General features: G+C 41.7%; 1 protein-coding gene across 3 annotated transcripts in view; it reads right to left on the bottom strand.

The window, feature by feature from the left end:
* Positions 1 to 26,967, bottom strand: part of cog1 (component of oligomeric golgi complex 1) — a 43,723-nt gene that overhangs the window by 16,285 nt on the left and 471 nt on the right. Inside the window, exons 1-8 of one of the 3 annotated variants that reach the window (XM_069930019.1) lie at positions 25,997 to 26,509; positions 17,617 to 17,864; positions 15,812 to 15,993; positions 15,428 to 15,598; positions 13,823 to 13,976; positions 9,034 to 9,244; positions 7,220 to 8,017; positions 1,995 to 2,141 (exon numbers count right to left, since the gene is read on the bottom strand). In XM_069930019.1, coding sequence (XP_069786120.1) covers positions 1,995 to 2,141; positions 7,220 to 8,017; positions 9,034 to 9,244; positions 13,823 to 13,976; positions 15,428 to 15,598; positions 15,812 to 15,993; positions 17,617 to 17,864; positions 25,997 to 26,314 — 2,229 coding nt within the window. In that variant the 5' untranslated portion in view covers positions 26,315 to 26,509. Of the gene's footprint in view, positions 1 to 1,994; positions 2,142 to 7,219; positions 8,018 to 9,033; positions 9,245 to 13,822; positions 13,977 to 15,427; positions 15,599 to 15,811; positions 15,994 to 17,616; positions 17,865 to 25,996; positions 26,510 to 26,967 lie in introns of those variants that run through there. The other 2 variants (XM_069930018.1, XM_069930020.1) reach the window with 2 other exon arrangements.

Here is a 26,967-nt window from a genome sequence, read left to right as displayed (position 1 = left end):
AAGCATACAAAACCATGAAAGTCATTGAAAATTAATTTTCTGCATTTGCATTTGGACCTCTTCCCTGCTGATCTTGGTGCATTCAGTGACAAACACGGTGAAAGGTTTCACCAGGACATTGGAACCATGGAAAAGCGGTATCAGAGTTACCGGAATCCACCAATGCTGGCCAACTATTGTTGGACACTGACACGAGAGGCATCAGATGCTGAGTACAAATTAAAATCAGCGGCAAAACATTTTTAAGTCAGTTGAACTCACGCAATGTGTCAGCATCATTATGTAATTGAACAGGAAAAATTCAATCAAATGTTTCTCCAATTTCCTATGTGATACAGCAAATCTGAAATTATCTTTGTGTTTATTCAGCATGAAGTTGTCTATTGTAATCCTTAATTTTTTTTCAGGGATCAAACCTTTCAAAAATATTTGTGGTCCAGTGTTATTTGGATGCTTCTTGGCTTTAAAGAATGTCAGTAGGTTATCATTTTAGTTTTACAAGATGCATAATAATTCAAATACACTAGAAATTCTGCTTCAAGGACTATGAAAACTGCATTATAGTTGTTCCATAGCCACCAACATATATATTATTTATACATGTGTGTAGAGAGCAACAAGTAGAACAAGTTATTCGGAAATAACTCCGTTAGCCAATTAAGTCTAATCAGCCCTCTCTGGAAGTCACTGTAGCCCAGCAATTATGACTGGAAGGTCCTCAAGATTCCAGGAAACTACTGATGATTAACCAATGACCTACAAAGACCAGACCGCAGATTGGAGAAAGTAGTATAATTTAAAGGCCAGATCAGGAATAGGAAACTGATATGAATGGACTCTTTGAATTTTGTCTGGGCACCCTCCAAACGGATAGCATTAACATCAACTTCTCTGGTTTCTGTTAGTCCTCCCCACTCCCATCTATCCCCAATTCTCCTTTCCTTTAGCTCATCTCCTTTCCTCCAACTCTGCATTCATAGAGCACCTGCTCTTCCAATTAATTCTCACCTTTTCTCTCCTGTCATCCTATTCATGTCCAATTTATCATCTTTCGTCTGTTGGTCTGTGCTCCTTCTCTACTCTTTATTTCCTTCTCCCCATCCTTTTAATTCAAGTGCCTTCCCGCTTTTTACTCATGCCTTGAAGAAGGGCTCAGGCCCAAAACATCCTCTTTATAAATATTTACCTCCTATGACACTGTGCGAGTTCATCCAGCATTTCTGTGTTTATACTAGGAAAATGAAATGCTTATCCCTGGCTGTCGCATAACCCTAGATTATAATATTTTTTGGAGCTACTTATGTAACATATAACATAAATAGATGGTAGGAAATCTAAAAATGTTCTGCAGTAGCTTGCTTAAGCTAATAAATAACCAAATGTATAGATACAATACTTTAACAAGAATATTAAATTACAAGACACATACTCCTAACAAAAGAAAAATCACATCCACAACTCCAAAACAATGACCCAAATTACGACTTGAGGTTTTTGTGACTGCTTATTTGAAATGAGTTTTCCACTAACTGGGGGAAGTATATTAGATGTGCTCTTAATACTGAACATGCACCCTGCACGCAAGTTTCAAGAAACTGCAGTGAAGACAAACTTGCCATCACATTTTGAGTGAAACATGAATGTGATTGTAGTAAAAACACTCCAAAATGCTGGAGGAACTCGGCCATTCATAGCATCTAACAGGAGTCAAAGATACGTTGCTGAAGTATGGGCCCTGACCTTTCAACAATCTCCACAATGTGCGTGGAGGAGCCAGCAGAAATTAACGTTGCTTGTCCAAGGAAATGAAAGAAAGTGGACAGCCACTGAATATTTGAGTATCTTAATGGAAAAACGATCATACAAACCAAGGCTTTTAACTACCAATTAGATGGTAATAAAGATTTTAATGATTTGTTATGTTCATTAGTTTTTTTTTAAATGAAAATAGTAAATGAATCACCTGAATGAAAAGAACAAACAACCCATCTAACCTGTACAGGAAGACGAATTTTGGAGGTCACACTATTCCCAGCTTCTGTTTCCTCTTGAATTTCAATTTCTTCCCAGCTGGTGGCTGTGGATAAAATAGCTCCAGCCGTATGAGTGTGCAATGTTTGGGTGAAACGTGAAACTAGAGACTTAAGAGACGGGGAAGAAAAAAAAAAATCAAAAGTCAAAGGCTATTAATCGATGACAAAGCAGGAAAATAAAATGACAACTATTTGTATTCACCATCAACGTATTGCAATAGCATCCCTAAAATAGCAAAGCATCCAAAGCCACCTCAAAAAGATTATCAAACGTTTGACACAGAACTTGGATGAAGTATCAGATTTTAAGGAACATCTTGAAGGAGGAAAGAGGCAAAATGACAGAGATGTTTTGATCTGCAATCTCCAAATAAAGTTTCTACTGAAGCATGTTCATACAACTTTATATAAAATTTCTCAAAGTTTAAAGTTCAATTGATATTGCTAGAATATGAAGGCCCTGGCTAAATTGCATACTAAACTTCAAAGGATTATGGGTGAGTAAGAGTTAAGATGGGCATAATTTCAGTGAAACAGTAACAACTGTTTATGTTTAGTGAAGTTTGCAGAAATACATGGTCATTGTTTCAGGGAGGAGAGGGAAGAAATCATTTTAAACTACATACTTTCTTTAAAAAGTTATAGACCAGTGGTTTTCCCCACCATAGGTGCTCCGTAGTAAGGGATTACTTCAGGTGGTACGCGAGTGGAAAAAAAGGTTGAGAGACATAGCTGTAGACATTAGGAATGGTGTTGCCTTGTAATTTGTTGACAACCAGCTGCTATTTTTCACAGCTGTCAGCCATTATTTTTCAACCAGGATCAGGGAGAAATTTGGTGACACTTTGGTCCTGATAACCCAGAGGTGGAAGAGGTACATTGAGGGGGGAGCAAGAGGAAATATCATGTTATTTCATTCCCTCTCACACCCAGACTGAAGAAGGGACAGCCCCGACATTCAGCCCCTGCAGCAATGACCTGGGCCACCAATTATCCACTCTGGTGGGCTGAGTCAACTTCCTGATAACTCCACAGACCTCCTTGCATATTTTCCTTGTTCTGACCGCTTCTGGTCTGGGCTCCCTGCAGAGCAGTCACTCCCTTATGTTACCACTGCAACTTCTCCATCATCTCCCTATACTAGTCTGTGCACCCACAACAGAGTGGATGTGTGAGGGAACGAGTAGCGCAGAACTCAGCACTGATCGCCCAGAACAAAATTTCAGTCAAGATTTAATATTGTGGAAACAACAAATGCAGCAAAATAGCAAATCTGGGTAAGACTAAAAGTTATTTAAATCTAAAATGCATCAAATCCTGTATAATAGTATTTCAGATAATTTAAAAAAAAACACACAAAAATTCTAATTCCAGTGAACAAAAGCACCAGTATCAAGTCCAAATTATCTTTCATTTCTCATTTGCAGGATGTGTGCTTCAAGGATAAAACTAGCATTTAAATCTCCACACTTAATTCCCCGGAAGATGGCAGTAAGCCACCTTCACGAACCACAGCAGTTAACAATGACTAGAGAATGTGCACTTAGATGATAAAACATGGGTCATTGAAAAGGTATCCACTTAACCTCAACACATCTGGCAAAAATTGTACAGCATAAGCCACAATTTGTTGGAACTCTCAGTCCAGTTTATCTACCTGCATGGTTACCAAGAACCTGGCAATGAAACATTTCATTGACGTCTGCAGCTCTGTCGTTATGAACTTTCCCCCACAGCAAGTAATTTTAAAAATTTGAATCAAATCGGCCTTTCCATTGATATTACAATGCCTAATGTGCCACATAAATTTTTGTAGCCCCAAATCATTAAAATTTATAATTAAAAGGCACAACAGGAAGCTTAACTAAGAAAGTCATGTGTTAAAGGGCAGTGTAGCATTTAAAAATTTCTACAGATATATGGTGGAAAGTGTGCTGACTGGCTACATCACAGTCTGGTATGGGGACACCAATACCCCTAAGCGTAAAGCCCTGCAAAAGGTAGTGGACACAATCTGGGACATCACAGGCAAAACCCTCCCCATCACTGAGAACATATACAGGGAATGCTGCTGTCAGAGAGCAGCAGCAATCATCAAGGATCTACACCACCCAGCACACCCCTCTGTTCTTGCTGCTACCATCAGGAAAGAGGTGTAGGTATAGAAAGAAGACTCGTTTCAGGGAAAGCTACTTCTTCACCAGACTTCTCAACTCTTAATTTTGCACTTTATTGGGTGTCGTTTCCCATCTCTGTATGGCATAGTTCATTTACATTTCTTTATTTGTTTACATATGTACTGTCAAAAAGTGACCCACAGGAAGAATCTCAGGGTTGTACTTTGATAAAGCTGAAATCTGAATCCAATTGGAGATGTGCGAGAACCAAAACAAGATGCAGATACATATTTGGCGAAACAGACTTTCTTTGCAGCAACCATAATAGTACATTGTCAATTAAAAAGATTGTGAAGAAAATTGAGCCAGACTAAAACTGCATAGTAAAGAGTTTGCTGTGAGTAAACAGTTGTGAGGGCTACAGAAAGAATGGGATGAAAAGTGGATGGGAATGTCACATTGAAAAACAATTGGAGAGGTGGGAATAACAGAGCAAAATAAGGACATTATCTCAGCAATTGAACAGACGAGTGACAAGAGGCTTTTAAACTGAAGGGAATGGATTCATCTGCAAAGACTGTCTACAGTCAACAGAACTCAAAAACTGCCGAAGGGCATCTTGCCACTCAATAGTAAGAGCATTAAATTTTCCAACATCAGGGAACCGACATTCCCAGCATAGACTCAATTATCCAACTTTCTCCATTTGTTCACCTCTTCCTTCCACCTCCCCCCACCCTCCCCAGATGATTTCATCCGGCCATTTAATTGCACCTATCACTTCGCAGCCTGCATCTCACACCCCTCACACTGCTGAAGACTGGCATCTTTCCTCTAGTTCCTCATGCAGGCGGGCTTTCATCTGAAAACCTTGACATGCACCTTTGTCTCCACAGACGCTGCCTGAGTTAACCATATAACCATTTACGGAGCAGAAACAGGCCATGTTGGCCTTTCGAGTCCGCACTGGTTCACTGATTTTGTGCGCCCTCTTCAGGCATTGGACCCGGTAGATCTTCATTCAATAACGATGGACGAATTCAATGCAGGTGGAATCAGTCGTAGAAATGTTTGTGAAACGTGCAGTTCAATACTTCATAGCTACTCTTCTTCTAACACCAGCTCTCCAGTCTTGGCAACATTTTTGTGAATTTTTCTGCACCCTCGCTAAGTTACTCACATCTTTCCTTTATAGCGACCAGAATTGCACCCAATATTTCCAGATAGTCATATCACTGCCTTGTAAAACAGGAGACTGCAACTGATGGAATCTGAAGCCAATCTGTCCTGCCCCCTCCAACTGGAGGAACCACACTTCATCTTCCAATTGGGTACCCTCCAAACTGAATAGCATGAACATTGACGTATCTGGCTTTCGTTAACCCTCCCTCATCCATCTCCCCCCCCACCCCACTTCTTCCCGTGTCCTTGCAGAATTTTTTTGCCGTTCATAAAGTCATAAGGAACCAAATCATAATATTCAAAATCCAGAACCATCAGTTGTTTTAGCAGTATTTTGTCGCCCCCTGCATAAATTTGCTTCAGCACATTTAGGTAACATCTAACAAGAATTAACTGCAGATCCTACTGGAATTTGTTAACGAGCAGGAATAGGAAGAACTTTTCTAATGGAACAAATAGCCCTTAATTTCTGTGTTATTTTTACATGTTAAATATGTGTAAAGGAATCATTCAAAATTGAGATTTTAAGTGCATACACAAAGCCAGAAGTCCTGCTTTACCACATCTCAAGGCCATACAAGATAATTGCCTTCATTATTTTAAGTTGCATGGCTTCAACATTAATCTCTCGAAAAATCTCTCAATCTTTATTTTTTCTATTCAGAAAGTTAGTTTAAATATTGGAATATTTTACTTCCTGGTATGCTAAAAGGCTGAATTATTCATTCTAATTGGTTGAGGATCAATTATGATCAACTATTTGATGATCATCACTCTTGTTAGATGCCAAAGATCGTTCATAACTAATTCTTGACAGAAACTAATGTTAAGAATAAATGCTGCCAATATCCATTAAACTATCTTCTTGGGCAGCTTTCAGGAAAGGTCATCACAGTGGCATGGTTGTTGAGGCGGTTACTGCACCAACTTTACAGTGCCAGTGCTCGGGTCCAGACCGGGGTTTGAATCCCACGCTGTCTGTAAGGGGTTTGTGTGTTTACCTTGTGTCTGCATGGGTTATCTCAGGGGGGTCCGGTTTCCTCCCACCGTTCAAAACGAGCTGGGCGTGTAGGTTGATGGGGTGTAAATAGGGTGACAGAGACCCACGGGGCGAAATGGCCTGTTACCATGCTGTATGTCTAAATTTAAAAACAGTATTTCCCATATATTTGCAAAATTAAATCTAAAACTTGACGTCATTAAAGGGGAACAGGTCAACAAATGATAGAAATGTTTTTGTCTCTTTCTATACTGGATTGTACCCACTCTTAAATCCATTTTAATCCTCAATCAAACAATTTATATAAAATTTGGGCAAGTCCAGGACCAAGAGTTTTAAAAAAAATCAATTGCAGACTGATCTGAAATTAAAAGTGATATTTTAAAAATCATATCACTGAAGATGCAGAGAAATCCTTGCTTTCCAAAAAAGTGGAAAAAATTCCAATCAAATTTGTAGTGGTCTTCTTTTGTAAGCAGAGATCAAGATAGTTTTTTTTCCCCCCACTTGTGGTGTCATGTGGGTGCTCAAGAAGCCTGCCATCATTTGTCTTTGCTGTTTGACCACTGATGCAGGTAATTCTGCTGTCACTACTTTGCGGCCTAGTTCCATTGTTCCAAAAATCTGAAAAAAAAACCCCAAAACCGAAAAACTTCTGGTCTCAAGCATTTCGGATAAGAGGTACTCAACCTGTAAAAGTCTTCCCAAAATTAAATGACACATTTTCTTTTCAAAACACTTGAAAATTTGAACCCATAGAATTGCTTTGCAAAAATTATTCTCTGATGTTAAAGCCTTGCTTTGTAAAAGTTATTCACTGACGTCAAAGCCCTGTAAAACCTGTTTATAAACAAACAAATGTCAGGTAATAGTAGGTAGACACCAACCTTTGATATGGCAATATTCCAAATTCTATAAGCACTTGTACTCTGTTGCAACAGCTGATCCTTTATTTCCTGCCACTTAGCGTGTGCTGGCTTGATGTCTTGCAGCTTCCCCTTGCCCAGTTTCTTGAGAGGACGGAGCTCACTTGCAAGATCATTGCCATTCGACTTGCCCAAAATACACTGCTTGAGATGAGGGCAGAGTTCTCCGATGGACTGACATAATCGTGCCATCAAGAGGATGGCATTGAGATTACAATCGTTGGGAGAATAAGTGCAGTTTTGCAGTCTCCCTTCTGCCATTTTAAGTTCTGCTCCCACAGAGTTCAGAATGTACCGCACACAAGAAATGCACTGTGTTTGTAGCATCTCTTCCACCTTAGCCGTGTCAGAGTACCTATCAAAAGCAGAATTCTGCAGTTGGGAGGATGAGTAGCCATTTACATTGTCCTTTACAGCAGAAGCAGTTGGTGGAAGATACATTACTAAATCGTCCAGTTTAACTTTTAATTTGGAATCAAGTGCTGAACAGAAACTCTGAACACAAAGTGTTAGTGCTTGAGCTTTCATAGAAAGTCCACTCTTTACAAAATGACTACGATTCGTAACACTGACCCAGGCAGTGTCTGGCAAAAGATCGGTATTACTCTCTGACCAAAGATATGCGGCAACATTGTATTCAAATTCAACAGGTTTATTTGGAGCATTGCTGATGCCTTTGGTGCGAAGTTCCTGTAGAGCTGATATCAAGAGCTGTTTGGAACTGTTTGAGATGGATTCCATACCTTCTTTTGTCAGTGCCTGGAGAGAAAAAAAAAGCCCTTCATGTAATGTGGCCAAAAGAACCATGTTATCTAAATTCCCAAAAATCATTTGATGTTTTCGACACCAAGATACAATGAAAAGCTTTGTTTTGCATGCTATCAAGACCAGTCAACCAATACTTAAGTACAGCATGCAACACAATAAGAAAACAAAAGTACAACAGAACAGTAAGTCATGAGTGCGGAATAGTTTGAGGAGGACAAGTTGCGCAGGGTATGTGGAAAAGTATACTCGTGTAAAAGTCAAATTTTCAATACCATTTTTTAATGTTAACTTTATAGGGTCAACTATTACATGGGCACTTCTTTTGAGGGGCTGAAATTCACAATCGAATCCAAAACACCATAACAGGAGCAGAAGTCCAAAAGATCTTGGTATTGTCACAGTAATGGGGTAATATAATGTTAATGAATTTTGGCCTAGCTGTGTTCCTACTCAAGACAGTTTACATTTGCAAACGGAAACCAGACAAGTGTTAGATTAAGGTTTTGTAATTTTATGGTTGTTATGGTATTAAGTACCAATTCAGGGATACATTAATTATAGTGAAGTAAATTCATATGGTCCAGCTTATGCAAGAAATTGTGGTGTGAAATACTTTGTGATAAATATACAAATTACACTACCAGTAATTATAGTGCTTGGTCAATAATGAACTTAAGTAATCTGTACCATGATGTTTGTATGAATTGTATAGGACATAACAGAAAAAAAAATGTCCTCATCATAACATTTATGTTAATCTGTTACCTGTGAAGAACCAGGGTCAACTTTTCCATGAAATATGGAAAATTCCCAATTTCTTGGCCAAAAATAGGGGGTCAACTTTGATAACACGAGTATATAAGGTTGTTAAAATAGTGTAGGTGCTATCTGTAGGTCACATGCAAAATATTTTGACAACATTAAAGCTCGAAGATTTGTGTTAGGAACAGTGAAAAACATAAGGAATATTTTTTTTTCCCCCAGAATTATTTGCCTTTCAGCTTTACCTGTAATCTGTCAAGGAAGAGTTGTTGAAGAAAGTCTTCCCAGAAAGAGAAACGTTTCTCCAAGAGTCGGCAACAAACCGTTTCCCAGTTCTGACATATTGATTCACTGGTGAGGAGTTCCCACACTGCATCTCGAATTCCAGCAAGACCCTTCAGACTTTTTACATAAATCAGCAGGTTCCCAATTCCCATTTTTATATCATCCTTGCACCTTTAATAAAAATAAAAGTTTTAAGAATCAAATCACAACGTTGGTAAATTTTATTAAAAATTTCCACACTAGAATCTGTATACATGGTATCTGGCACCTTATAAGGGTATTTTTTGGTTGCTTAAGACTTTACAATGCTGAACTGATACACCTACGTTAAGAATAAGCAGTTTAAAAGACAAAAGTACCATACTGTACTTATACTAAACAAAATTCACTTGCATGAATATACAAACCATTCAAGCATTTTTCATCACATACTTTGAAAACATTTAACTGTCACTACATTTGAAGATTTCTCCCCCTCCGTGGCGCCGCCCAAAAAGATGAATAACATTATAACCTCCCCTCCCCCAGGTTTACAGATAAAGACTCTGACCAAGGTAACTCTTGCTAAGCAGGGATAAGGAGACTCTATAATAGAGTCACCCCAACAGCATCAACCAGCTCTTCACCCTGGACGATACCTTTGTTGCTTCACACAACTTTATTCAAGCAGATGCTACGAGCAAAGGCTAAATATTTGCTCCCATCTTCACCAACATTTCACTGAACATTTACAATTTTAAACTTGTATTTTTAATCTATTAATTTATTTTTATTGATTTTACATTTTTGAATTTATTTTCCTCAATTTTTTTTTGCCGGATTCTTATGGACGCCGCCGGTTGCTTGAATTCCAGAAACCAGGGTGTGGATGCAAAATTTCTATTCATATGTAGCGCCAATTTACCACAAGTAACTAAAAGTATAGATGGCTAGGTCCTATGAGCAGATAAGCTGTTGTTAATGCTCATTATTGTACTCATTTCCGTGCCACATGCTACCCATCCAAAGTGGGTACATAGCTAGTAGAGCTGGTGTCTCCTAGGTACAATGACCACATTTCAATCCTGATCCTAACTGTGTGGGGTGTGCACATTCTAGGACATGGGTTGTCTTTAGTTATTCCAAAAAAGACGCGAGTTGGTATCTCATTTGGCCACTGTAAATTGCCCCTTTTGTGTAAGAGAAAAGTATAATCTGGGAAGCAGAATATGTGGGGAGAAAAATAATGGAGAACGGCAATGTCCTGTGAACTGGCACAGACTACGTAAACTTAAATGACCTCCTCCTACGTCATGAGAGGATATAGTGAAATACAGCACGAACAAGCACAACTTGGTTACTCTCTGGTTTTGTGGGTTGTTAAATGACTAATGAAATACACTAAACAGTTCTCATTGTTCTCACCAAAATTCTCACCAAAGCCTTTGACACCGTGAGCAGGAAAGGGCTTTGGCAAATACTAGAGCGCCTCGGATGCCACCCCAAGTTCCTCAACATGATTATCCAACTGCACGAAAACCAACAAGGTTGGGTCAGATACAACAATGAGCTCTCCGAACCCTTCTCCATTGACAACGGCGTAAAGCAAGGCTGCGTCCTCACACCAACCCTCTTTACTATCTTCTTCAGCATGATGCTGAAACAAGCCATGAAAGACCTCAACAATGAAGACGCTGTTTACATCCGGTACCGCACGGATGGCAGTCTCTTCAATCTGAGGCGCCTGCAAGCTCACACCAAGACACAAGAGCAACTTGTCCGTGAACTACTCTTTGCAGACGATGCCGCTTTAGTTGCCCATTCAGAGCCAGCTCTCCAGCACATGACGTCCTGTTTTGCAGAAACTGCCAAAATGTTTGGCCTGGAAGTCAGCCTGAAGAAAACTGAGGTCCTCCATCAGCCAGCTCCCTATCATGACTACCAGCCCCCCCAACATCTCCATCGGGCACACAGAACTTAAAATGATCAACCAGTTTACCTACCTCGGCTTCACCATTTCATCTGAGGCAAGGATCGACAAAGAGATAGACAACAGACTCGCCAAGGCAAAGAGTGCCTTTGGAAGACCTCACAAAAGAGTCTGGAAAAACAACCACCTGAAGAAACACACAAAGATCAGCGTGTACAGAGCCATTGTCATACCCATGCTCCAGTTCGGTTCCGAATCATGGGTCCTCTACCGGCATCACCTACGGCTCCTAGAACGTTTCCATCAGCGCTGTCTCCGTTCCATCCTCAACTATCATTGGAATGACTTCATCACCAACATCGAAGTACTCGAGCTGGCAGAGTCCGCAAGCGTCGAATCCACGCTGCTGAAGACCCAACTGCACTGGGTGGGTCACGTCTCCAGAATGGAGGACCATCGCCTTCCCAAGATCGTGTTCTATGGCGAACTCTCCACTGGCCACCGAGACAGAGGTGCACCAAAGAAGAGGTACAAGGGCTGCTTAAAGAAATCTCTTGGTGCCTACCACATTGACCACCGCAAGTGGGCTGATATCGCCTCCAACCGTGCATCTTGGCGCCTCACAGTTCGGTGGGCAGCAACCTCCTTTGAAGAAGACCGCAGAGCCCACCTCACCGATAAAAGACAAAGGAGGAAAAACCCAACACCCAACCCTAACCAACCAATTTTCCCTTGCAACCGCAGCAACCGTGCCTGCCTGTCCCGCATCGGATTTGTCAGTCACCAACGAGCCTGCAGCAGACGTGGACATTACCCCTCCATACCCCTTCGTCCGCGAAGCCAAGCCAAGGAAAGAAATGACTAATGAGGCAATTAGGAAATTAGCTCACAGATGGAGCTGGTAGATGGGTAGTTGATCTGCACTTTCCACCACTTATTCAGGGCACTGGTACATTTCCATGGACAGACTGAAGGTCTCAATTACATTTCAGAGACTTGTTCTCTGCATTGAGCATTCATCACCAAGATTTCTGTAACCCCATTTTTCTTGAACCTTCCCGCAAGTCACAAACAGATGTTCCTCGAATTCCTCAGATACTGGAAAACCTACTGTATGACCTCTGCAAAGTGATTTCCCCTCTCTTATTCTTAAATTCTTTCTATTTGGTCTTGTTGGAAGATCCTCCAAAGATAGTTCTGCCATTATACTCTCCTCAGTCAGTAGTGCAACTTTCTCTCCCCCTTTGCACTCTTCTCCATCACGTCAGAAACTTCTTTAGTCTAGATCATACATGTCAAACTCTGGCCCGCGGGCCAAATTTGGCCCGCGATGTAATTATATTTGGCCCGCAAGATCATTTCAAAAATGTATTAGAGGTGGCCCGCCCTGCAGCGAGAGCCGATGCTGTTTTTTGGTAATGTCACCTCCACCATCCTCCCCCTTCATTGCACATCCTTCCCCATTGTAACACGAGAAATTGTAACGTGAGAAGTCTGTTGATGTCATCAGCCGGCAAGCTAGTTGGAAGGCTCCCCGTACAACCAGTCACTTCTCCCACCTGTCGAGCGGTGCGGCGGATGGGCAAGCGCCTGTGATTTCCTGTCGGCGCGACGGACATGGCAGGCTGCGCACGGCCCCCGGGCAGCGCGAGCCCCGCGCGACTGGCATCGGACGGCCCTTCCACAGCGCAAGCGCACTTCTCCCGGTCGCCACGGCCTTCAGCGCTTGCACCCGCGCGGAACCCAGGGACGGCTGGTTCGGCCCTGCATGTGAAGAGAGAGATGGTGGCTGTCCGCAAAGGCTGATCAGCAGTGCGCTGGGCCTGAGTTTGTGGGTAAGCAGGGTGGGCAAAGAGTGTAGGTGAGGAGTAATGGGCAAGGGAAGTTACGGTGGTGCGAGGGGCAGTTAGAGGGAGGGATGAGTAGAAGGAGGGGTGGATAGGGAAGAGGTAAAAGGGGAGGGACAGGGCAAGTAGGGGAGGGGTGATTGGAGGGTGAGAGGTGGGTAGAGGGAGGAACAGGTTGAGGGGAGAGGCAGTAGAGGGGTGTGTATAGGATGGGGTGGGTAGAGGCAGAGCGAGTGGAGTGAGGGGTGAGTAGAGGTTGGGTAAAGGACTGGTCAGGTAGAGGGATGGTGGGTCGAGGGTGAATAGAGGCCTAAAGCCTGAGAAGTGAGCAGGAAATGCTGAGTCCTGATGCAGGCCAAAATGGACACAGCCTGTGAATGCTGACTACATCTCCACAGGGACCAAATAGGTTTCCCTCAGGTCAAGCAAAGGGTGAACTTGAGCTACCTACTCCTGACCTGTAACATTATCCTCCTAAAGTTATATCCTAAAGTTTAACATTACATATGTTGAAAGAAGAGAAAACATGCAGATGTTGTTGAAAAATTTCAATAAACATTTAGTTCGGCCCTCGACTTGGTCCAAGTTTTTAATTTTGGCCCTCCGTGAATTTGAGTTTGACACCCCTGGTCTAGATTAACCTGTCATCCTATCCTTCCCTCAACCAAATTTCCATGATTGCTATAACATTATAATTCTGTGCTGATCCTCCATCATGCTCTCGACCAGAAAAAAAACCTGACATTCGTTTCACAATTTAAAATAGTTTTGAGTAATCAAGTATTGCATGAGGCTCAAAATACACAAGGGTATGGACAAAAAGACACATGTAAGTTTGAGGAGGAGGAGGTTAGTTAAGATAAAAGAGAGTGAAGACTATGAAGACTTGACTTCAGCAACAATATTGATAGGCTATCCAAATTTTTCTAAAAATTACAACAATTTTTAACTCCTCAGAGTTCAACAAAGCAGACCTAAAACCCACTTTCTTACATGGTGATCCACTGCTGAAGAGTGTCTCTCAAATAACCATGGCTTATTGGATGAGCAAGGGTCCTCAGAGATGGCTGAAAATTCACAATGGAAGGTGGCAAATATCTGAACCAACTTTCAGATTTCACTTCTTTTAAAACGGTGATTCCTTTTTCTGCACAGAGTAATCAAATAAGTGTTTTAGTTGCATTTAATGTCTGGGCAAAGGGAAGAAAAGTTCATACTAAAATTTTGAAATACATATGTTGGCTGACAACAGTGATTTATTTTTAAAATCACAGTTAAACCAATTACCGCACAAACCATACTGGTTCTTTCCTCATTGTACAAGTAACCACCTCCAAGTTCTTTTGTTCACTTGTGTGCAAACTCGTGCCGGTATTCTCCCATAAATGGCAAAGCAGTGTTCATGCAAAAAAAAATACCACATAAACTTCTGGGGCAACGAAGGATAATACTTTCCTCTTCTCTGTGGACCAATTTACTACTTATCCCCACCCTACAAACATTAAACCAGCCAAAAATCAACTGATTCAAACTTAAATCATGAACCAACCCAGTCTATGTAGTATAATATTACACCTATATAAATATTACACCATGTTGCATTTAAAAGGAATTCTTTGGTAAATTTGACAAACCCTTATCAAGTGGAACGGAGAACCTCTGCAAATAATTTGATATTCTTTTTAAAAAAAAACGACACAAACAGAAATTCTGGAGGAACACAGCAGTCTCACAGTGTCCATAGGAGATAAAGATATTATCATTGATATTTTGGACCTGAGCCCTTCTTCAAGGTATAAGTAAAAAAACAGGAAAGTATCTCAATAAAGACTGAAGAATGGCAGGGTGAGGAGCCCAGACCAATGGCTAAAATTGGATATGATAAGAGGAAAGGAAAGAATTGATTTTGGCAATGTTATAAGGGACAGAGGGAAGGTGGGGGGGGGGGGAAAGGAGAGAGAGGAAAAGAGAGCGAGAACTAAGAAGCCAGCAGGAGGAAAAAGTTTAACAGAAACCGGAGAAGTTGATGTTAATTCCATCCAGTTGGAGGGTGCCCAGACAAAAGAGGAGGTATTCCTCCTCCAGTTTGCAAGAGGTCTCAGTCAGGCAGTGCATAACACTACTGACAGACATGTCAGCATGGGAATGAGACAGTGAATTGAAATGAATGACCACTGGAAGATTGCAGCAGACAGAGCTCAGTGAAGCGATCTCCCCGTCTGCACCCAGTCTTTCCAATATAGAGGAGACAACAATGGGAGCACCGAATGCAGTAGATGACCCCTGCAGATTCAAAGTGAAAAGTTGATTCACTTGGAAGGACTGTTTGGGGCCCTGAATGATGGTGAGAGAGATGGTGTGGACACAGTGGAACATCTCCTGCTATATAATACTCTCCCAGCCAAGCAGGTTGAGAAAATGTTACATTAAAATTTGTATTCTTTCATGTTATTTTCGAGAAGGCTAGTCATCACTTCCCATTCAGAGTTCCTTTCATTTATAATTTTTTGACTTTTATTGTCCAGTACTCCAGATTCCAAAGCAAAACAATAAGATCTCTTCGACAATTGTAACAGAAACTGATAGGCTCGTACATACCTGCTGAGCACTCACTTGTAATGGATTCCAAGGTCGTAAAGAGAAGGCCACAGGTTAGTGTAGAAGCTGGTGTTTTTCCTTGACTTGGGGTGTAAAACACAGCTTGAGCCTGATACAATGTGGTGGCTAGAAGTTCAACCAATGAACACACCTGTGCCTTGATGCCAGCTCCTAAAAAAAAACACGAACAATAAACGTACAAAAGTTCAAAATGTGATTTACCCTTCCAATCCTTGAAATTATTATTTCAAAAAAGGTAAAACAGAATTCTAGAACAATTGACAGCAATCTCAGTAATTGGTTGTAATAACCAATACCTTTCCCCTTTCATGCAAAGGCTAGGATCAAAATGTCTACAGAAATGGGACTAAGACCTGTGCTCACCATAATGGGCTTGGTTCAGTAACTGTTGAATTGCTGACTTCCTAGCTAGAAGAAAATCAGTGAGAGCTTGGCGTGGAGAACTGTCTTCCAGTAGAATAATGGAACAGAGAGCTTCCGCAATAGCTTGGTCTGAAACTGCACGGCCCTTAAGGAGGGTTTTACTTTCTTGCAAAATGGATGATCTGCAAAAAAAAAAAAGCACACAAGAAAATATAGTGTATTTTTTTTCATTCCAAACAAAATAAACCTTTATTTTGTGTGATATCTCAGCACTATTAAATAAAGCAAATACTTTAAAACTTTCAATTTTTACATTAAATGGGAGGGAATGAATAACATCCAGTAACAGATAGGAAAACATGATGACATTGTTGAATATGTATTAAATATGATGTATCATTTTGAATCATCTATTTCCAGTCTGATTTTTTATTTGTGCAACATACATCTACCTTCTGATAACATCAGTCATGTAGTGATACAGTGTTGAGAGAGGCCCTTCGGATTCATTTTGCTCAGACCTTGAAAAAAAGGGACTAAAGCCCAAAATGTCGGTTATGTATCTTTATCTTTGCTACATAAAGTACACGGTTTAACCTGCTGTGTTTCTCCAGCATCGTGTTTTTTTATTTCAATCACGGTGTGTGAAATCATGTTTTACTTCAGTCTCAATAAAGGTTCCCTGCCCAAATCATTGAATTACCATTTCTCCCCAGGATGCTGCCTTATCTGCTGAGTACCTCCAACTTCTCAGTTTGCTCTAGCTATTTCAACATTCCACCACAGCAATTCCCTTTATTCTACACATCCCTCCTCAACTAAATTATAGCGTCTTCATTGCCACTGTTTGGTTGAGAACCGTGATGACCCATTTCATATTTACCTTCCCACAAGGATACCACTCTCACTTCAGTTGAAACCAACAACTGACAATGAATGATTACATTTGAGACAAGTTAAAATGACAAGGCAGAACAATGATCCATCGAAATGATAACAATGTCCTTTTTAAATGAATGAAGCAACAGTTTTTCACCGGGGTAGCAAGGAGGTCATGCCCACTGCACGAAAGAAATAATAAGTGCAAGTTTCTCAGTTCCTAAAAAAACTAATTCTCAGAGATCAATGAATACCCATTTAATGATGAAAGGCAGTCTCCTGTAAGACAATTATTAAAAGAACACTATCGTGAGGGGGCACACAAAAAATTGCAGATGCTGGAATCTGGAGCACAAAAAGTGTCTTGATGAAGGGTTCTGGCCCCAAATGCTGACCATTCTTTTCTATCACTGATTCTGCTCAACCTGCTGAGTTTCTCCAGCACATTGTATTTTGTAACATGTAAATTATTTCTTTCACTTGCATGTGTAACAAGAACACAGCTCCTTCTTAGAATTTTTATAATTACATTAACTCAGTAATCATTCAGTGGATTTTTAAAAATATTTTATGCCCTATGTAAACTCTGCCAGTGGGATGCTTCAAATATATTGTTTTAATAAAATCATGAATGAACGTTCATCCATTGAAAAGCCCCAACTTCTCCACTTTGTAATGCTTCTACATTCTCAGCATCAAGTTGAATTTCACAATTTCTGCCCTTTCTTTGTCATTCCTCCAGATCTGAATTAAAATAATATTTTCAAAAGGGTAGCAATTGCATAGTATTTTTTTAATAGTGAAAGGCAACCTCAAAGGTCACTTGCAACACTGTTCAAACGTGCCAAATTAGAATAGTACATTTTGTGCTGGTGAGAAATTGTCTGAGGATACAGATATAGCATTTTTACTAATAACCGGCTAACCTGAAATGGCCTGCTGCTGCTACCTGTCGTACGAGGATGGGAAAGCGTGCCAGGACAGGACTGTAACGGGAACCACCAGAGGAGTCCAGCTGGAGGATGTTATGAATGTGGCAGCACAGCAAGTACATCTGAGTAGCATGGAGATAATGAGATGATTCTAAGGCACTCCAAATCTTCTCCGGCATATTCAAAAGGAGTTTAATCTGCACAGCCATACTGTAGAATTTCTCCTGGGACTGTTGCTGGACCTGAAGAAATTAGAAAAAGAAAAGTTATCATCTGCACAGTCCATTACTCAAATACATGTAACAATATGAAGATTAAGTTTTCAATTTTTGCTTGGATCCACTTCATTTACTGCCATTCTACAGATCTCCTGAATTTGCTTTTTCAGTGCCCAATAATGCATCATTAATAATCAAGAGATTATTAATCTCTTATAATCAAGAGATTTGGCAAAAGATAAAGGAGGAAAAACCCAACACCCAACCCCAACCAACCAATTTTCCCTTGCAACCGCGTCTGCCTGTCCCGCATCGGACTTGTCAGCCACAAACGAGCCTGCAGCTGACGTGGACATTACCCCTCCATAAATCTTCGTCCGCGAAGCCAAGCCAAAGAAGAATAATCAAGAGATCAAGCAAAGGATATTTTATTAAATGTATTTCTTTCAATGCTAGGAGTATTGCGAGAAAAGTAGATGATACTCAATGGATAGATACTTGGAATTATGATGTGGTAGCCATTAGTGAAATATGGCTGCAGGAGGCGTGTGATTGGCTACTAAACATACGAAGATTTCATTGCTTCAGGTGTGATAGAATAGGGGAAACAAGAGGGGGAGGTGTTGCACTGCTTGTTAGAGAGGGTATTACAGCGGTACATTGTAAGGAAAGATTAGAGGGCTCATCTAGAGAAGCACTACGGGTAGAATTGAGGAGTGGGAAAGAAATGGTAACACTTATGGGGGTTTATTATAGAACACCTAATGTGGAGAGGGAACTAGAGGAACAAATTTGTAAGGAAACAACAGATATTTGTAGCAAGCACTGGGTTGTGATTGTGGGAGATTTTAACTTTCCACACGACGCCCATACTGTAAATGGGCTGGATGGTTTGGAGCTTATTAAATATGTGCAGGATAGTTTTCTACATCAATATATAGAAGTACCAACTCAAGAAGGGACAGTGTTGGATCTATTAGGAAATGAGATAGGCCAGGTAACAGAGGTGTGTGGGGGTGCACTTTGTGTCCAGTTATCACAGTGCTATTGGTTTCAAAATAATTATGGAAAAGATAAGTCTGGGCCCAGGGTTGAGATTTTTGATTGGGGAAAGGCCAATTTTGAGGAGATGAGAATGGATTTGGAAGGTGTGGACTGGGATAAAGGAAGTAGAAGGAAAATGGAGTGCACTCAAAGGTAAAATTTTAAGGGTACAGAGATAGAGGTTCCTGTTAGGATGAAAGGAAAGGTTAAAAGTTTTAGGGAGCCTTAGTTCAGAAAAAAGTATAGACAGCATGAAGTAAATAAGGTGTTGGAAGAATACAAAGAATGTAAATGAATCTTATTAAGGAATTTAGAAAGACTAAGAGGAGATAGGAGGTTGCCTTGTCAAGTAAGGTGAAAATAAATCCAAAGGGTTTCTACAGATATATTAGGAACAAAAGGATAGCGAAGAATAAAATTGGCCCCCTAGAAGATGAGAGTGGACGGCTACGCATGGAACCAAAGGAGATGGGAGAGATTTGAACAGTTTTTTTTTTCTTCAGTATTTATTAAGGAGAAGGATATTGATCTGTGTAAATTAAGGGAAATAAGTAGTGAAGTTATGGGAAAGGTGATGATTAAAGGAAAAATAAAATAAAGGTGGACGTCTCCAGGTTCTGACAAGATATTCCTTTGGTCCTTGAGGGAGATTAAAACATCATTAGTAACGGAATGGTGCCGGAGGATTGGAGGGTAGCGCATGTAGTTCCATTATTTAAAAAAAGTGCTAGGAGTAAATCTAGGAATTATTGGCCTGCAAGTTTGACATCAGTGGTGGGTAAGTTATTGGAAAGTATTCTTAGAGATGGTATATATAAATATTTGGATAGGCAAGGTTTGATTAGGAACAGTCAACATGTCAGGGGGAAGATCATGTTTGACAAAGCTTATTGAATTTTTTGAGGAGGTTATTAGGAAAGTTGATGAGGGTAAAGCAATGGATGTTGTATATATGGACTTTAGTAAGGTTCCTCAAGGAAGGTTAGACATTAACATTAAAGTAGTAAAAATGGATTCAACAATGGTTGAATGGGAGATGCCAGAGAGTAGTGGTAGATAACTATCTGTAAGATTGGAAGCCAGTGACTAGCGGTATGCCTCAGGGTTCAGTATTGGGTCCACTACTGTTTGTCATATACATTAATAATCTGGATGATGAGGTGGTAAATTGGTTTAATAAGTCTGCTGAAACGAGACTAAGAAAGGCAGAGCTGTGGATTAGTGAAGAAGGGTTTCAAAGCTTGCAGAGGGAGTTAGGCCAGTTAGAAGAGTAGGCTGAAAGATGGCAGATAGAGTTTAATGCAGATAAATATGAGGTGTTACATTTTGGTATGGCTAATCAAAATAGGACATATATGGTGAATGGTAGGGCACTGAAGAGTGCAGTAGAATAGAAGGATCTAGGAATAATGGTATATAGTTCCCTGAATGTGAAATCAATATACCATCAGAAAGCTTATGGTATGTTGGCCTTTATGCACTTTGAGTATAGGAGCTGAGATGTTATGTTAAAATTGTACAAAGCATTAGCGAGGACAAACTTGAAGTACTGTGTACAGATTTGGTCACCAAATTATAGGAAAGACCAACAATTTGGAGAGTGCAGAGAATATTTACTAGAATGTTGCCAGGGGTACAGGGTTTAAGTTATAGGGAAAGGTTATGTCTTTATTCTTTGAAATGCAGAAGGTTGAGTGGGGATTTGATTGAGGTATTTAAAATGATTAGGAGGATAGATAAAATTGACATGGAGAGGCTTTTTTCTTTAAGAAAGGGAAAGATACAAACAAGAGGATGAGCGGAGTTAGGGGGCAAAAGTTTGGAGGAAACACAAGGCGGAACTTCTTTTCTCAGAGAGTGGTGGGTGTGTGGAACGAGCTTCTGGATGAAGTGGTGGAAGCAGGCTTGATATTAGCATTTAAGGAGAAGTTGGATATGTATATGGAGGGTTGCAGGTTGAGAGTAAGTCAGTGGAATTAGGTGGGAGAAAAAGTTCGGCATGTAAGGGCCATATTGGCTTGTTTCTGTGCTGTAATTGTTATAAGAATCCACCCTTAACTTCAGCTACTCGTTGTTCATTGAATTATACTTATTAGTTTGTTCTAATTGAGAATAATCTTCATTTTTAGAAACATAGAAGATAGGAGCAGGAGTAGGTCATTCGACCCTTCGAGCCTGCTCCGCCATTCAACGAGATCATGGCTGATCTTAAAGTTCAGTACCCCGTCCCCGCCTTCCCTCCGTCACCTTTAATACCCTTATACTGAAGAAATAGATCTAATTCCCTCTTAAATATATTTAATGAACCTGCCTCTACTGCCCTCTGTGGCAATGAATTCCACAGATTCACCACCCACTGGGTCAAGAAATTCCTCCTCATCTCGGTCCTAAATGGTTTGCCTTTTATCCTCAAACCATGGCCCCGGGTTCTGGATTTTCCCATCCTTGGAAAGATCCCATCTGCATCCATTCTGTCCAGTCCTGCCAGAATTTTATAGGTCTCTATGAGATCCCCTCTCAATCTTCTAAACTCCAGGGAGTACAATCCCAATTTGCGCAATCTTTCCTCAAAAGTCATTCCTGCCATTCCAGGTATCAGCCTGGTGAATCGCCTCTGCACTCCCTCCATTGCAAGAACATCCTTCCTTAGATAAGGTGACCAAATCTGCACACAATACTCCAGGTGGGGTCTCACCAAGGCCCTGTACAGCTGCAGTAAGGTATCCTTGTTCCTATACTCAAACCCTCTTTTTATACTGCAAAACTAATTTCATCCTGTTGAACAGCTGCCATGAAATATGAATTTTAGTTGCCAAATTCATTATTTTTACTTGATTTCAGATTTATTGTCAGAGTACATATATGACATCACATACATCAGATTCTTTTTCCTGCAGGCAAGACAGAATTACCACTTATTTGTAGTGCAAAAAAAATCAACATACTCATGTACGCAAATAATGAAAACAAACTGACTGCAAAACACAGAGAAAAAAATCAATAAAATGCTAATGTAAAATTCTCTAAACAAGCTCTTTTGAGTCTTTGACTTGTCTGTAGGTAGATGTGAACTAACACAATTTTGCAAACTAAATGTAATATATTATGGAGGGTCATGGCAATCACAAAACAGCATTGCTTATTACCTGCTTGGAAGGCACCACCTGCCAATCAAGGTTTGGCTCTGACCCACCCATCAGTGCACACCTGACCATTGGCCCCTTTCAGTACCTTTGTACTTGGCAATTGGTCAATTAGACCTTGCTGGCACCAAGCCACTGGTTCCCTGTAGATTACTTGGGCTGTACTCCCCAACCCTCCAGTACTATAAAGGGCCCACATACACCTGCCTCTCTCTCTCTCCCCCTCTCCCTCTTTTTGCCATCTCTAAAGGACCACCCCACTTCCCTCCAGGCCAAGTACAGTGAATGGCACTGGAGAAATAGATTGGTAAGGTGTGTCCTCGTAAAGGTTTGGGAGCATTTTAGTTAGTGTCCCAAGTAACATAGAGCCACGTCGGCAGGAAGTGGTGGCAGGTATTATATTGTTTCTCTTCCTTAATTGCATGTAATAACACTGTGTACTCTAGTTCATTGTTGTGTGCATGCCTTATCCCGGTTGAAAGCTTCCCACACACATGTAAATAGTCATTTACTGTCAGACTGTTTTCAGTCACTGCTTTTGAGACCCATCAAATCTGTTCCCTCACTAATATTAATGCAAATTTTATCTTCTTTGAATTGCCACATAATCCAGCTGTAAATTCTACTCCTGTAACTCCAATTCACATCTTGTCAGACCACCCATCATGTTTATTACATCACCTACCTCCTGAGCCAAGCTCAATCTACCCCATTATTTTAACAGTCACCTCTTCATCATCCTTATTCTTTCCTACCATCATGTCCTCTCCCATTCTGGAACCCAAAAGGAGCCAAAGAAGGAAATATCCCATTCATCCAATTGAATCTGTAACATCATCCACTCATCCTATGCTAATCTGGTTTATTTTTCATTATTCTTCCCTTCCCCCCCCCCCCCCCCCCACCCCCAGAGTCTAGCATCCACTAGCACGAGATAATTTCAGTGGCCAATTATCCTACCAACCTATAGGTCTTTGGAATGTGGGAGGAAACCAGAGCAGTCAATCACAGAAAGAATGTGCAGACACCACACAGCACCCACGGTCAGGATCAAACCCATGTTTCTGATCTTGCAAGTTCTCCTAGCTGTGCACTATTTCACCCACTCTTCAACACATTTGACAAGGAATTTAGTCCCCCCATTTACTGCCTTTTATATGACTTGGATACCAAGATTCCTTTTTACACTTCAGACAATAATATGCCCTTTCCACAACATTATTTCTATGATCACCTTTACCACAATGTACAGTCATTCAACATCAATCCAAACATAGCGTAGCGACTACTCGCCATAAAAAGCCACTAGATGGGCCTCTTGTTTGTGATGCGTTTCAAATGATTTACCACGAAATCCAGTTGAGTTTTAAATAGTTTATTATCAACACAAAAGACTTGTAGTGATCTGTAACAACATTGCATTCCAATAATAACTGCTGTGACATTTTCTTCAGTGTTCCCTTGTTACTATGTTTCATAGTAATGAAATATCTGTGATAATAGACAATAGGCGAGCCTCACCCTCCTTGTCTACACCCCTATATTTATGTATAGTATGTCATTTTCATTTGTGTGTAGGGTGTACTGTGTGTCTATGTATGTGGACTATAGTCCAGAAATATGCCATTTCATCAGGTTATATATGCATATGTACAATATTTTCAATGCACGCTAACAATCAAGAAATCACACCCCAAACTCCCATGCATGCACCAACCCATTCTCCAATACGCGATCCTACCATGCACACGCCCCATGCGCCCAGGCAGCATCGTGGCTGCGCACAGCCGACAGACCCCCGCCTAACAAGGGAAGTACTCACCTTTGACCTCTACACACAATTCTACAGCACGACCAGCTTTCCACCTAATCCTAGAACCGAATTCTCTATCTAAACTACACTTCATCTGGTCAGTTTATCCTCTTTGGCGCCATTCTGAACACACACAAGGTTGGTTCTTACTATTTAACTACTGTCGCTGAAGAGTGTTTCTCGATTAGTTCGCACCTGGATATATTTTTCGATTTTTAAAAAAATATATAAAAATGTACTAAATCAATGAAAATTCTATTAAACGATAACATTAAAAACATAAAAAAGCCCAAAGTAAAAAGGTCTGAGTGCTCCATGGAGATGTATTTGTGAAAAAAAAAATTCCTGGGAGAACATGTGAAATTCCAAGTTTTGGATGTCGCTGACGCGTAGGCTCTTGGCTGGCACGGCCATGGCTCGGAGGGGAGGCTGTGGAACCGCGGCGAGCCCTTCGGTGTTGGTCTGCTGGGGAGGCGTGGTCAAATCAAACCTGCCGGCTTATAAATATAAACTGCTGGCTCATTTGATGAAATTCTCACCTCTAAATCGGAAGATATTCAAGATATTGGGCAGACGATAGTCAAGTGTAGTACTGAGGAGTATTGTCACATCAGATAAGACTGTCTGCTGCCTCTGGTGGACTTAAAAAGATCTGAGGCATTACTTAAAATTAGGCAGTTCTTCCCAATATCAAAGCCAACAGGTGTCACTCAGCATCAGCATCAGGACGTATTCAGGCTCTTTCATCATTCCCTTACAAACCCAATCTGCTTCCAGCATCAAGGACTCGGGCAATAGGGCATGGGAAAAGCACCACTTCAAGGCTCTCTGCTATTCGAACACCATCTTAAATTGAAAAGATGACACAGATCTACAGGATAAAATCCCAGCTTGTCAAACCCAACCCTGGAGGAACTGTCGTGGTATGCAAAACAATTAGCTGATGTTTTAACCCTACCCTCTTAGCTCTTTGGAAAAGTTTGGAAGGAACTGCATTTCCAATATAGATTGGCCATAAACAGCTTTGGGATGATTCTCCTTTCAGTGAGACATGCATCATCTGGATGAACACCCTGCACACAGCATCTTTCAGATGCTCTGGTCAGGAAAGAGATGCAGGAATATCAGAGCCAGCACCACCAGACTGAAGAACAGTTTACTCCCACAGGCAGTGAGAACACTGAACGACCAAAGGAACTAACTGCTCACACTAATGATCCAGGAACTCTCCTATCCACAAAGCAACCTTTATTTACTTGTATATACGAATACTTCTCCTGCATGTGTATTGTTTGTATGTGCGTTATGTCTGGTTGTGTCTTGCACCAAGGACCGGAGAACAGCGTTTCGTCAGGTTGCACTTGTGCAATCAAATGACAATAAACTTGTAAAATACAAAAGTCTGCAGACACTGCGCTTGAAGTCAAAGCACAATGCTGGATAAAATCAGCAGGTCAAACAGGGCACTTTATGTAGCAAAGATAGATACCCTACCAATGTTTCAGGCTTGAGCAATAGGGCATGGGAAAAGCACCACTTCAAGGCTCTCTGCCACTCGAACACCATCTTAAATTGAAAAGATGACGCAATCAATGTGGTTTCATTGGGTTGTACTTGTACAATCTTCATCAAGGTATGATAAGGGCTCAAGTCCAAAACATTGGTGATGTATCAAGTGGATTGTCATCTGATTGTACAAGTACAACCCAATGAAACCACATAGATCGCGTCATCTTTTCAATTTAAGATGGTGTTCGAGTGGCAGAGAGCCTTGAAGTGGTGCTTTTCCCATGCCCTATTGCCCGAGTCCTTGGTGCTGGAAGCAGAGTGGGTTTGTAAGGGAATGGTGGAAGAGCCTGAACACGTCCTGATGCTGAGTGACACCTGTTGGCTTTGATATTGGGAAGAAAGAACTGCTTAACTTTAAGTAAGGCCCCAGATCTTTTTAAGTCACATAACCAGACACAACACAAGTACAAACAATATATATATATATGCAGGACGAGCATTTCACCCAATTCAAATAAATCAATATGGCTTTGTGCATGAGGGCCATTCCTTGGGTCGTCCAGCCTTCTCACTCCCCTGAGGAAGAGGCTCTTCCTCAGTCTGGCGGTGCTGGCTCTGACATCCAGCAGCAAAGACTTCCCATGTACCTGGCTGGGCTGAGCAGAGGGGGGGGCCGCGGCTCTGCCGGCGCCACGCGGCTCGATCCTGGTGCAGTACTCGAACATGTCTTGCACCGAAGACACCACCTTCTCGGAGCACAGCCTCATGTCGGTGATGGTATCGGCCGCCTCGATCAGGTCCCGGTAGCGCTCGCCCACCATCTGGCGCAGCTCCTCCTTCTTCTGCTCGATCTCGGCGCGGACCCGCCGCTCCACCTGCCGGATCTCCTCGGTGCTGTAGCGCTCGAAGAGCGACGCCGTGTCGTGGATGTCGCTGACGCGGAGGCTCTTGGCTGGCACGGCCATGGCTCGGCGGCGGGGCTGTGGAACCGCGGCGAGCCCTTCGGTGTCGGGGAGGCGCGGTCAAATCAAACCTGCCGGCTTATAAATGACCGCACCATCCTGTCAACCACGGCCCGAAGCGGAAGCGACTGGCGGATCAGAGACGTGGCTCCTCGGGGACGAAGACCAACTGCGCAAACTCAAGTCAATCTGGACAGCACGGCGCATGCGTGCGAAAAGCTGCTCAAGGCGGGGGTGAGAGGGCTTCCCTTTCACGCATGCGCGGAATTGAGACCTCCACCTCGTCTTGTCGGTGGTGAGAATTTCTCCCTTCAAGCATGCGCAGTATCGAAACCTCCCGCTCGAGTCGGGGAGGTGGTCGGAACTTCTCGTTTGACGCATGCGCAGCATCGAAACCTCCCGCTCGAGTCGGGGAGGTGGTCGGAACTTCTCGTTTGACGCATGCGCAGCATCGAAACCTCCCGCTCGAGTCGGAGGTGGTCGGAACTTCTCGTTTGACGCATGCGCAGTATCGAAACCTCCCGCTCGAGTCGAAGATGGTTGAAACTTCTCGTTTGACGCATGCGCAGCATCGAAACCTCCCACTCGAGTCGGAGGTGGTCGGAACTTCTCGTTTTACGCATGCGCAGCATCGAAACCTCCCGCTCGAGTCGAAG

This window comes from Narcine bancroftii, chromosome 3 (genome assembly GCF_036971445.1).
Source record: "Narcine bancroftii isolate sNarBan1 chromosome 3, sNarBan1.hap1, whole genome shotgun sequence".
Classification (NCBI taxonomy): Eukaryota; Metazoa; Chordata; class Chondrichthyes; order Torpediniformes; family Narcinidae; genus Narcine; species Narcine bancroftii.
The sequence above is the reverse complement of the archived record's forward strand: the minus strand, read 5'-3'. Positions and strand labels throughout refer to the sequence as shown.